We start from the raw sequence: 13291 nt of genomic DNA, 5'->3' as shown, positions 1-13291 counted from the left end.
CCGGGGGAGGTAAGGCCTCTGCGGGCAGAGCTCCAGCCCTGCCCGCTCCAGCGGTGTGGGGGGGCCTGTGCAGCCGCTTTAGTTGCCGGCTGTGGAAGGTGCTGCTTAGCGAGCCCTTGGATGAAACGTGCCTCGATAAGCTTCAATTTTATTATATCCTTTCGTACTTGTAGTTTTATATGTTTAGCAGGCTACTTTGAATTTGCCAACATAGTGTTTCAGCGCTAATTTCTGTAGAAGTACTGTTGGCTAAAGTAATAAATAGCATGCAAACCGTCACCTAATAATTAAAGTGTTGTTTACTAATTGAAACGTAGTAAGGTTAAACATGCCTATTAAGTATATGTAGAGAGGTATACCTTACACAAGGGTATATCATATTTATCTTAACCTTTAGGGGTGGTATCCAGAAAGTAAAAATGCAGGCCAGACTTTTCACTCACAGCTTTCTCCTTGATGACTGAAGCTGGTAATTTCAGCTTGTCCACTGATTATAATAGAGATCTGTTTAGGAAACATACAGCTAAAGCAGCTTTATGAATGTCTGTGTGGTGCATCTAAATGCCTTAGTAAATACTTAAGTAGAATTGGACAACAAGAAAAAGTGTTAGGGATGCACATATTTAGATGGACCGTTGCAACACTTCAGGGTAGTCAACTGTTAAATACATCTGGGTATGAGTTTCTGTTTCATCACTGACTAACCGTGAAGTAGCTATCTGAATTCCTTTTTAGTGTGGGGGTAATTCACTCTCATGTCTCTTCAGTGTTTGGGAGGAACAAGTGTAATAATTGTACATTTAATCTCTGTTTTGTCATTTGTCCTATAGAAGTGCAAGCATGGCATCCACAGAAGAAAACTTTCCTCGAGGGGGTATCCAGAAAAAACCCACAGAGGGAAAAACACCCAACTCAAAGTTAGAGCGGGACAATTTGTTTGATGTATGTTGTTTGAGTGTTCTCGATTAACTCTTCTCAGAGCTCTTCTGCTGTCAGAGTATGACCTGCAATCCTTCCCATCCCTTACTTCTATGGTAAACTATAGAAGGGACTTCCAGAAAGAAATAACTGGTGACACCTTTCTTCTGATCACTTAAAGATCCCGGATGTCTCACGCATGTTGAATGTGGTGACAGAAAAAGTGCAATCAGAATTATCAATCAGGCTTTAGCCTTTAAACTTCCTACAGGCATCTTATCCCGAGGTGCTTGTGCAATGAGGCTAGCGTTGGGGGATGGAGACTGCATTTGGTCTCTGTCAGTAGAGTGCAGATCACTAGTGCCGCTCTCTTCCATTCCCAAGGTTCACAGTGATATAGATGATCAGCCTCAGTCCAAAAGGAGATAATTTGGAAGGATTGCATGTAGATGTATAGCAGTTACCAAGGTTGTTCTTTTTTTTTTTTCCTCCAATCCTAGTATTTTCTTCTACTTTTATTCTTGGCAGCCTGCTTCTGCCTTAGTGCGAAGTTCGTCTCTTTATCCGCTATTTTTTTTTTCTTTCTGCTTATGATTTACTTTAGGTTCACCATGAAGAACAATCCCAGAAAAGAAAAAGGAGCCAGAGGGATCAAGGAAAGCAGAAAAAATTCAAGGCAGACAAAAAACCTGCTGCTAAAGACAGCATTGTGAATATTGAACCACTCACAATTGAGGTTTGTGTATAAATGTTTAATTTTGTGTACATCTTTTCCGGCCTACATAAAAATGGCATTTCTTCCTCACTAAACCTGTAAAATACATCAGTGGTGTGATACAAAAGCGTGTTTACCATCCTGTTGTCACTGACTTGCCAAGATATCCACCATATGCTATTCCTCCTGCTTTCCTAGGCACTCTGTGAGGGGATGCTGCTCCTTGGTTGTATAAAAGAGGTCAGTGACTACGAGCTAGTTATCAGCTTGCCCAATGGACTTTCAGGATTTGTGCCAGTCACGCAGATCAGCGATGCCTACAGCAAAATGCTGAGCCAGCAGGTGGCCCAAGGAGAACTCCTGGAGGTGAGGCCTTGGAATGGGGCTGTAAATTGTGCCTGGGAGGTGGGGAGTGTTAATAATACCTCAGAACCTCTCTTCTGTTGAACAGAAGAGATTTGTGTTGCCTGTTTGCTGCTGAAGCTGTATACTGATCCCTGCCCGTAGGCAGTGATGGGAAGAAGTTAGGGAAGTGATTATAAAATAATGTGAGGGTGCAAGTGTTTCTCAAGGGCATGGAGATGAGCACGGTCCTTGCAATTTCATTGCGTGTTGTCACATGCAACATGCTGCTGCATAGTGCTAATGTGGACTGACCTTGGTTTGGAACTGGCTTTTCCAGGCAAACTTTGCAATTTCCTGATAATGCCGATTGCTAGAAAGAAAGAGGGTGGAGTAAACTATTACTCCATCCTTCTGGTGTCAGCACTCCATGAATGTCCCCAAAGTGGTGCGGAATATGAGATCTGCCAGGTATGCTAGCCTTTCGCTGGTGGTGTTTTTCCCTGCTAAAGAGAGAGGTGAGGCTAGGGTCACTGTTGGCGCTGTAGATGTTCCTCAGCTGCAGCTGCATGACTCCAGCCCACACTGTATGCCTTTTTAAGCAAAGCGTACTGGCCTTGCTAACATGACACCATGTTACCCATACTTCTTTATTGAGATTCTGGTGTTTGTGGCATTTCCTGCCTTTTATTGTAGCGTTGACAGAGAAACAGGGCTTGCCTATGGGGTTTTGATTTCAAAATCTACTTCAATAACAAATTCTGGCCTTCTTATATTGTTTAATACTGTAAAATCTTTGTTTCTCACTTGATCGTCTTGCTGGGCAGGACTTGAATTCGCTCTCGGACATGTATTCTCCAGGGACACTGGTCAGGTGCATTGTTACCAGTGTTGAGAAAAATGCAGACGGACGTCGGAGCATCAAATTATCGATCGACCCCAGGAAAGTCAATAAGGGTCTGAATGCTTTGGCACTGGCATCAGGCATGGTACGTGTTCTGGGTCTGTCACAGCCTCTAGGCTTTTGGGGGTGCTTCTTGCACAGTGCGTAGGGGGGACATTTCTGTTTATCCTTGCATGGTATCAGGGAAGAACATGGAGCTTCTCCCTCCATGGAAGAGACCTGGGAGGAGAGGGAAGTACTGGGTCTTAGTTCCAGGTTGTCACTCATGAAATCCCTTTGGACAAGTTATTTAATAACTTACTTCTTAGTAGGTTTCTTTGTTATTTATGCAGAGAATGATATTTAACCAGCTTTGCAGAGGTCTCTAGGTTTTATGTTTCCAGCTGTATGGTTGCAGGCACATGCCAGCATCTAGAATCATAGAATCATAGAATGGTTTGGGCTGGAAGGGACTCACAGACTCACAGAATGGTTAGTGTTGTAAGGGCCCTTAAAGATCATCTAGTTCCAACCCCCTGCCACGGGCAGGGACACCTTCCACTAGACCAGGTTGCTCAAAGCCTCATCCAGCCTGGCCTTGGACACTTCCAGGGATGGGGCATCCACAACATCTCTGGGCAACCTGTTCCAGTGCCTCACCACCTTTTCCATGAAGAATTAGAGCACCTGCTATTTTTGAGCATCCTGATTTTTTCCCTACTGGTTTGTGAATTCCATATGTGCATATTTGGATGAGAGAAGAGTCTAGACCTCGCTGCCAGATGAGCTGTGTAATAAAAAAAGAATGTAGTGTTCTGTCTGTCCGCATCAAACAAGTGTTTGGGTTGGTAATCTTTTATTAGATGTGCATTCTTTGAAGAACCATCTGTTTTATCACATTACTGAATTGCAGTGCTTCCCTCCCAACAGTTGCTCTCTGGCATTGTGTCTAGTGTGGAAGACCATGGCTACCTCGTTGATATTGGTGTCAGCGGGACTCACGCTTTCCTGCCTCGTCAGAAAGCCCAAAATTACATCAAAGTGGTCAAGAAGGGTAAGTAGTAGTGCAGGAGGAGTTGCTGGGCTTAAAGTGGATTAAAGACTCTTATAGCTGTGGTGTTAGTGCATCTCATGAGATTGGGTGAAGGTGGAGTCTTTGTAAGCTGCTGAAAACAGCAGTTTTGTGACTGCTCTGCAACAAGCCCTTGGGTTTCAGCCTGTTTTCTGAATGGCTGTTCTGGACTGTTCCACGTCCATCCATCCCTGCTGGCAGTAGACTTCACTTGAACTGCGAGTCTTAACTTCTTAAAGGAGAGAGAACTCTGAAAAAGCTTTGGAAAAAGTGGAAGGGAATCCATGAGTGTTCCTGGTGGAGGTTTTATGCTGTGACTTGTCTTTGCAGGGTCTGACTTGAAAATAGGCCAGAACCTGAACTGTCTCATTGTGGAGGTAAAGAACAAGGGAAGAGTGGTCCATTTGTCGATTGAGCGATCAGAGGTTGCTGCATCCCTTGCCACAGAGCGACAGAACTGGACGCTCAGTAACTTACTGCCAGGGCTGGTGGTGAAAGCTCGAGTGCAAAAGGTAATCTCTGGTTTGTTTGAGTCTTGGTGAAGGTGGGGAGACAGGTGACATGGTGATGGAAGTTTATGCCCTGGAAAACTTTGTGCTTGGGCTCAGTTACTTTACAATAGCAAACATCCAGCCTGGCCTTGAAGACGGCCAGGGATGGGGCACCCACAGCTTCTCTGGGCAACCTGTTCCAGTGCCTCACCACCCTCTCCAGGAACCATTTCTTACTGCTATCTGCTGGACATGTCATTCACATAAGGTCTGATCTCTGTGCTGTTGGTGATGCTTCCGCCTGGAGTTGGTGATGAAGCCTGAAGCAGAAAAGGATCCGTTTTGTTCTTCTCTGGCCTTGTCTAGGAAAAATATCCCACAGGTTAGCAGTAGTCTTCAGAGTAAACCCAGCATTATTAAAAAACTGAAGGATTGTTTTTGCAAAACAATGTAGAAAGCAGATTTGTTGGTGGATTTCCTGTTTCTTGTGATGTGCTTGTTGATTAGCACTGACAGTGCCTTTTTGTGAAGTAGGTGAGTTGCTCTCTGTTTCTGAGCTGTATGAAAATCAAGCACAAATTTTTTCAGCATCTTTTCCTTCCCCTTTCTAGGTAGCCCCACTGGGGATCAAACTGAGCTTTCTGTCTTCCTTCACTGGCATTGTGGATTTCATGCACATGGACCAAGAGAAATCCATGAACTATTCTCCAGATCAAGTGGTAAGGAGGGTGACAGGTGGCTGGAGTTGGTATGTTGCTTGCAATATCTCTTCTCCAACGTTTCACAGAATCACAGAACGGTTTGGGTTCGAAGGGACCTTAAAGACCATCTAGTTCCAAGCCCCCTGCCATGGGCAGGGACACCCTCCACTAGACCAGGTTTCAGTGGAATAATCTCTGAAATCTTAGTGCTGATAGCTGTCTTTTCTCATCTTTTATTTGAATGACTATTATGGCTGCCTTGGAGCTGTAAAGAGCAGAGCCATTCCTGGGGTAATGGTGGGCTTATTTGGGAGGCGTGAGAGACTTGCAAGTGATAGGAAATCTCTTGTGCGGTCAGGTACCAGAGTAGCCCATAAACAACAGACAGAAGCAAAAATCCCTCGTCTGTGAAGCTCTTAGAACTGAAATGATGTCTTTTAGCAATACTGGGAAGGGCTTGTACATGGGTAAAGAGTTAAGGTACCAAGCATAATGTCTAAAAACATGGGACATGTGGCTTTCTCCTCTTTGGTTTACAAACTTGTGTTTAATGAATGTATTACATTCTTCCAGATGAAAGCTTGCATCCTCTCTGTCCACCCCACCTCCAAGGTGGTGCGGCTTACCCTACGGCAGGCCTTCCTCCACCCTGGGGGATCTCCAAACCAGCTCTCCAGTGATCGCATGGGGGCAGTGGTGGAGGAGTCGACAGTGAAAGCTTTCTACAAGCAGTTTGGTGCCATCTTCGAGCTTAATGATGGCACTCTTGCCTTTGCACGGGTGAGTACCATGGCAGTGAGGGAAGTCCTCCATAGCTGTCTTAGCCTCATGGGGAAGGAGGCTAGGAGGAGGTTTTATTTTCTACCTTTATGTTCTTTGTGAGACAAATACAGCAAAGTTAAGACAGTGGGGAAGGTGTTTGCTAAATCATACCTTCTCTTGTTCAGGTTGGAATGTAGGAGGGTTGTTGTAGAGGAACTGGTGAGACCTGCACAGTGTGCATTAGAGGAATGATTTTGTCAGATGCTACCACTTCGGCCTAAGGTCTGTATCAATGCTTCCATTTTCCAAACACTAAATTGTATTTTTTTTTTCTAGTTGAAACATCTTTCAAAAAACAGAAAATCCTTCAAACCTGGGATGTTTAAGTCAGGATGCAAACATAAATGTCGGATCATTGACTACAGCCTAATGGATGAGATGTGTATTGTATCTCTGAAGCAGTAAGTTTCATAGACCTTTATGGAAAATTGTTTGAAGGATTAGAAGGATTTGGTCAAGAGTGGAAAATACTACATTGCTTTGCTGAACTGGAACTTGCCATTTGAGGTTTTTGACTTTTATCTGTTGTCTGGGCATCTTGCATATTCTCCCCATACCATAGGGAGTTGGGACACCCTTGGTATAGTTGGTGCACTGAGGCACAGGGAGGCTAGATTAATTCTGCTGAAATCATGTCAGAAGACTCTAGCTGAACAGGAAATTGCAACTTGATCTTCCAAGTCGCAGCCCATTTTGTTCCTCCCTCTTAGTATTTCCATCTGTGTGGTTTTAAGCAATGCAGGTGATGGGTTTCCCTTTCATGGAGCCATGGCTGGTGGCCATAACTGTGTGGCTGTCGCCTGGAATGCAGCCTGGTGAACCTCCCTGAACTTCATGTCCAGAGAGCTGTTTTGGGAGGTGGGTCAGCTAGAGTAAACCACAAGAACTCTGGAGTTGTAGAGCACTGGTGTGTGTGTGGGATAATGGGGACAAGGCAAAGAGGGGATTGTTTCCTCTTATCCTGGATTTCCTTCAAGTTGACTGATCTCTGTCTCTGGCTGTGTCTCTTTCCTAGTCAGGTTATTGAAGCACGGTTTCTGCAATACCAAGATATCCACGCAGGGGATGTGGTGCAGGTAAGCTTCTGCAGGACTGACACAGCACTAGTGGCAGTTCTGTTTAGAGCAGTGGTCTAACCAGTGTGCATTTCCTCTGCCTAATACGTATATTCCACTTCTGATTCTGACTAGTGATACAAAAATGAGGAGAAAAACCTCTCCTTGCATAATTTGATTAACAGGGTGTGATAGTTTTCGTTCCCCATTTTGTTCAGATTTCCATTCATGATACTGCCAAGGCAATCAACTTTTAGCCACAGTCAGCCATTTGTTTGTGGCTATGAATACATGTTTAGTAAGGCTTGAGTGCAAGAAACTAAAACAGTCAAAGCAAAAGTGTGTGTGTCTGTCATCACAATCAGCTGAGGGGGTAGAAAGTTATCAGTTAGGATCATTGTTAACGTCTGAGTCATGACTGTATTGGGTGTGTCTGTGGAAACAATTCTGGTTTGCCAGAGTCAATAGGTATTTTGCAGAAGTAGCCTATGCTTAAGGAAAAGAGACAGTAAAACAACCTGTGGAATGTATAAAAGTTCATGGGTCAGATTGGTTGGGTGGCATGTGGGTTTGACTAAGTTTTTATTGTTTGGAGGGTGATTAGATTTGGTGATAATAGGTGATGCAGTGTCTTAGCTGTTTCCTACCTGTGCGTGGTCTGCATTTCATGCTGAATTTATTGACCCTTTTCCCTGTTTTGGGTTCTAGGGCAAAGTGTTTGCTCTGAAACCCATTGGGATGCAGGTGAAAGTGGCTGATGGGATTAAAGGGCTCGTGCCATCCATGCATCTTGCTGATGTGATCCTGAAGCAGCCTGAGAAGAAGTACAGCATAGGAGATGAAGTCAAGTGTCGGGTGAGAGCTGCCAGAGAGGGTCTTTGGCTACTTTGCACTCTTCTGTTCTGAGTATTTAGCAGCTGGATTGGTCAGGTAATGGCAGACATGCTTTTGGAACCTTCTTGTACTCGATTCTTGTAGGTGCTAGAGTGCAATCCTGCAGGAAAGAAGCTGATCCTTACTGTAAAGAAAAGCCTTATCCAATCAAAGCTTCCAGTCCTCTGCAGTTACGAAGATGCAAAACCAGGTCTGATCACACACGGCTTTGTGGTGTGTGCGAGGGAGTTTGGCTGCATTGTGAAGTTCTACAATGATGTCAAAGGTCTGGTACCCAAGAATGAGCTGAGCTCAGAACCTATATCTTGTCCAGATAAAGTCTTCTTTGAAGGCCAGGTAATTAATGTACCTATGCAATGCCTTGTGTTTGAAAGGGTGTGAAAGGGGCAGCTTTTCTTTGAGTATTTTACAGAGCTGTCTTTATTTCTAGGCTCTCTTTGTTCTGGTGTGCAGGAGGCACCATGACATGTGATATAGGATGGCACTTGGTTGAGCTCCTGCGATCTCAGTACAAGTTCGAGGTTCTAGGTTGCAATTTCTTCTGAGGAAGTTAAGTCTTGCCTGCAGAATCAGAAGGATAAGGTTTTCTGCCTCTGCATTATTCTGGTTTTCCTGTTTGTTTCAAAGCCTGCACATCTTAAACCAGGCACTCTAGGAACCATGCTGTTCACCAAGTTCTGGTCTTTTTGTGGGCAAGCTTATAGAGATCTCAGCCGCCTTATTTTTTTTTTGTGCTTTTGTTCATCTTTAATCTTGCTGTTTGTTGGCTGGCTAAGGAGAAGGGTAATTTTCGGGTCAAGATTTCTGACTGCAAATCTGGAGATGTAAATTTTATTCTCAACTCTGCTACAGAGCTGCCACATGTTTTTTGCAAGTCATTTAATGATTATGTAATTGAATTTTCCATCTGTGTGATCAGAAGGACGTTTGGCTGTGGTTGAACCTGTTAAGTCACAGTCACTGGCCTGCTAACCTGAGGTGTGGGAGAGAAGTGTGCTGTGTACGCATTACCTTGTCTCATTTCGGGGGTGGTGGCGCACAGAGCGGGAGGCTCAGCTGAATTAAACTTCTCTTTTTACCTTTTATTGCTGCAGGTTGTTAAAGTGGAAAGACTCTTGTTGTCCTTCAGGTTATCAAGAAAGTCTGCCCCAGAGGACAAAAAGGAAGGTACTCCAAAAAAGAAGCAGGAAGTGAAATATCAAATAGGAGAGGTATTGAATTCAGTGTTTGCTCCCTTTTTTTTTTTCTTTCCTACTTGTTTTCCAAACAATTTGGTATCACTTTGAACAACTTTGCTTCAAGAAGAGTTGGTGGTAGTCAGCAACTAGCATTAAATGTGCATTTCTTACTGTGTGGTTGGCCTCCTGGATCAAAACCAGGATCTCTGTTGTCAGATGTCTTGATAAAGGAGTCCCAGGACAGTCCTTCTGGACGTACCAATTAGTGCTCCTACTCCTATGCAGAGCCCTTTTCTGGATGCTGCTGATGTTCTCACTCCTAAAGCAGCTGCTTTTGCTGTCTGGAAGAAGACAACTTCAGAGAAATGTTTTGAAACGTTTCCCTGTTGTCTTTGGATTGAAAACGGTTTCCAGCACCCTGCAGATATTGCTAATGCAGGAAACAGGACAGTTTTAGGCTTGCTTAAATTATTCCCTTCACCCTTCAAATAAAACTTCACAACCCATTTCTAGCTCTTGATTTCTCTGGGAGCTGAGGATTGCTTTTTATTTTACTGTCAGCGGTGCAATGCTTTTTAGGCTCAGCCCTGCTGATGTGAGATTTTTCTCATATACAGCTGAGAGGCCGTGTCAGAGCCCCTGCAGCACAGCATTTGGTACCCTGTGCAGCCAAAGGGATGACTTCAGAGACACTTGGGATTTTATATCACTGTTTGTTCTCTTTTTAGATGGTTGATGTGAAAGTCTTGAGGAAGAAAGATAATGGACTAGAGGTTTCTATCCTAGAAGATGAAAGCAGTGTGACAGCCTGGATTCCCACAGTGCACCTTTCTGACTTTGTTACCAACTGCAAGCTCCTGTGGCATTATCTTCAAGAGGGAGATGTCCTACCCAGAGTTATGTGCCTGAGTGCCAAGGGAGAGCGGATCGTATCCTTTGCCATCTCAACCAGTCAAACAAAGCAGGGGGAGGGGGGAAGAAGGCATCTGCCAGGAATCCAGAGCTCTGTGAACAGAAGATACACTAGTTACGTGCTGAAGTGGAAGTACCTGTCAAGCTAGTGATGCTTCAGAGAGCCATTATTATTTGCTTGTCTTAAAAGCGAGGCTCAGCTGCTGCTAGAATCCCATCAGAACTAGGACTTGGTTGTGAATTGCCTGATCTTCTGGGCTGTTAACATACCACAAACTTAGTAAGGAAAATCTTGGTTTATACTAAAAATCAGAACTGAAATATTAGGAAGCTGACATTTCTGCTAGCGTGAAGCATGCATCTTTTATGTTGAGTAGCTTAAGAGGCATCGGTTGCTAAATTTTAGTATAGAGAGGTCAAGACAGAAATTGGAATTGCAGGATTTTGAGCCTCTGTGCTATCTAACCTGCAAGAAGTGCTCTAGCCCAGTGGTTAGCAATGCCAAGAGTTTTGCTTGGCATCAGGCTCCTTTCAATAATCTTTTCCCATTTTTCCTAACTGGTTGTTCAGATCTTGAGCAGAAAGTCTGCAGTGATTTCTGCTGTACAGGAGGAGCTAGTTGTGAGAAGTTTCTCTGACATCCAGCCTGGAATGTTGTTGACTGGTTACGTGAGGAATGTGATGCCTTTTGGAGTGTTTGTGGAGTTCCCTTTTGGTGTGACAGGACTGGCGCCCAAAGTGGTAAGCAATGAGTTCTCTTCAGTGTGTGGCACGTGTGTGATCGGCCACGCCTGAGAGGTGGCTTTTAGCAAAGGTACAGTAACCAGGAGGGAAGAGGCGGGCTGTGGATCCTGTGTTTGCACAGCTTCCTCCAGTTGGGTAAAAGCTGCTTGTAGGTTTGTGTTTTGATCTACTTCTGAAATGAGATAAAAGATGTCATTCAAGTGAGCTTAAGGTTCAAACGAGGATTTTATGTGACTTCAGTAATTCATTTTGGTTGATGGCTTTTCATTAGTATTTGTTAATTTCTCTTACACATCTTCATGAATTCTTAAAGCCTTCTGAAGAGCTCTGCAGGTGGTTGATAGCAGCTCAGTAACACTCGCCCCTTTGTTTCCTTTGCACAGAGCATGTGTGACAAGTTTGTGACGGACACCAAGGACCACTTTGTGGTGGGACAGACGGTGATCGCAAAGGTGATGAGCATTGATGAGGAGAAGCAGCGCGTGCTCCTCAATTTGAAGGTGTCAGAGTGCAGCTCAGGGGATTCTGCTGCGGAGAGCTTTGCTCTGCTGAATCAATATTTCAAGGAGATGAAAGAAATCAGAAACCTGTTGAGAAGTCAAGGTAAAAGATTGCACATGTTCTGCCAGAGGGGATCACACTGCAAAAAAGGGGCTCGAGAGGGGGGAAAAAAAAAGAGGGGGAAACCATATTCTTTCAAGTGAAAGCTCAGACATGGACTGTGAGGTCCGTATATCAAAAGAAGATGCGAGATACAATGGTACTAAAGGATGAGTTCCTTGAAGGGCATATGAAGGTGAAAATAAAGAAGGCCAGGGTTAGAGTGGATGTTCTGTGAATCAAAGCCTTTTTCCAGCCTTGGAGACACCTTTCTGGTGTGGATATTCATAATTGCTTTAGGAACCAATCTAGAAGTTAATCAGCTGAGGTGTGTGGTGGTAGTTTGATCATTTACTTATGTGTTACATGAAGAATTGTCTCTATCTGTATTTTTAATGTGGCAGTGGTTAATTTTTAGTATTCTATACTCTTTTATTTTAAGAGCTTTAGTCTGCAGACCAGATTTCTCTGGTCAGTAAACAGATGTTAAACTCCAAAGAGCTTACAGATACAAGAGATATTGGGCCAACCTGTGAAACCTAGCTAATGTGCCAACAGAGGTTTAGGCATTTGTTTTATGTTGGTTTTTTGTTTTGGTTTGGGTTTTTTTTAGTGGAAGAATGAGTCATGAAAGTCCAGAAAGAATTTATTTCTGTGTGAATTTCTTGAGTGAGTTGCCACAGAACACTAGTGGAGCAAAACAGGCTGCCCAATGCCCAAACCTGAATTTCCCCTCATCCAATAAGCACATAAGAATCAGAGTGGACATCGTGTCAGTTCTTTTCTATACTCAGAAGTGATGGAAGGATAGCAGACAACTGGAACTGGCCTGAGTGCATCAGTGTCACTTGCTGTGACATGAGAAAGGCTGGACAAGTTAGCTGTCCAACGGTCAAGCCATGATCTGGACAGGTCTTCCAGCAAAGGTTTTCTCACATGCTGTTTTTCAAGTGTTAGGAATACTGTGTGTACTGCAGTTTATAAAATTTCATCTTTGTCTTTTTAGGTTCTTTTTATATCTAGTAATGTTTAATGTTTTGTTTGCTATAGTTGTGAAGTGGCAAGTGTGGTTTTTACTTTTAATATTGATCTATTTTGCTTTCACCTTTTTCTATATGCAATGCTGCGTGATAGTGTTTATATAAGGTTAGAAAATGTTCTCTCCAGAGTCATCAGATCCTGATTTTTACAAAAGTGTTTCTACTTTGATTAAATCTTAGAATCTATTTCTTTGTATTTCTGCAGATTCAGGAGCCTAAACCCTGTTTTCTGTTATGAAGGTGGCTATAAATTCTTGCTCATGCTGTCTTGAGCAAATGTGAAAACTCTTTGTTTTGCAAAGAAACAGCATAGGTAAAACTGATTTCTCACTTTTTCTTCCCTTTCTTTAGGGGAGTCCAGCATGGCCCAAGAGCTTTGTGAACTGGTGCCTGGGAAGGAGGTGCAGTTGGTTGTGCAGGATGTGAAGGAGGATGGCTCAGCACTGTTCAGCGGCAGCTGTGTCACAGGCCTCACTGTGACGGCCACTCGCTACCATCTGGGAGGTGAGGGTCTTTTCTTTGTCAGCTTGCTTTCTTTTTCACTCCTGTACTTCAGAACCTCTGTCTGAAATGAATTCTGCTGAGGAACCAACATGGGAGGAGTCTGATGAGACTAGGGATGAGCTTAAGGAGTAGTTTAGTTTCCTGATGTCTTGCTGACCCATTTGCATGATACAGAAGATACTTAAACCTACCTGTGCCTCTGTTATGCCATCTGTAAACTGAATCTAATCGTGCCCTTCATATCTTGGCCTTATTTCTGGCTGGCAGTGGGTCACTAGTGGTGTTCCTCAGGGCTCAATCCTAGAGCCAGTTCTGTTCAATATATTTTTCAGCAGTCTGGATGCAGGATTTGAATGCACCATTAGCATGTTTGCTGATGAGACCAAACTGGGAGGTGCCGTTGATGCTCTTGAGGGACAA

General features: G+C 43.8%; 1 protein-coding gene across 1 annotated transcript; it reads left to right on the top strand.

The window, feature by feature from the left end:
* Positions 1-840: 840 nt before the first annotated feature.
* On the top strand, positions 841-12871 carry LOC104515435 (protein RRP5 homolog; the record flags this gene model as incomplete). Its single annotated transcript, XM_010159397.1, has 17 exons — positions 841-942; positions 1523-1654; positions 1832-1999; positions 2803-2964; positions 3789-3912; positions 4261-4442; positions 5033-5140; positions 5696-5902; positions 6221-6345; positions 6960-7020; positions 7708-7854; positions 7978-8256; positions 8988-9104; positions 9800-10000; positions 10554-10724; positions 11111-11330; positions 12719-12871. Coding segments are annotated over exons 1-17 (2659 nt in total), but the record flags the coding sequence as incomplete, so codon positions are not given.
* Positions 12872-13291: the final 420 nt, after the last annotated feature.

This window comes from Eurypyga helias, unplaced genomic scaffold (genome assembly GCF_000690775.1).
Source record: "Eurypyga helias isolate BGI_N326 unplaced genomic scaffold, ASM69077v1 scaffold31089, whole genome shotgun sequence".
Classification (NCBI taxonomy): Eukaryota; Metazoa; Chordata; class Aves; order Eurypygiformes; family Eurypygidae; genus Eurypyga; species Eurypyga helias.
This window is presented reverse-complemented; position numbering and strand designations above follow the sequence as displayed.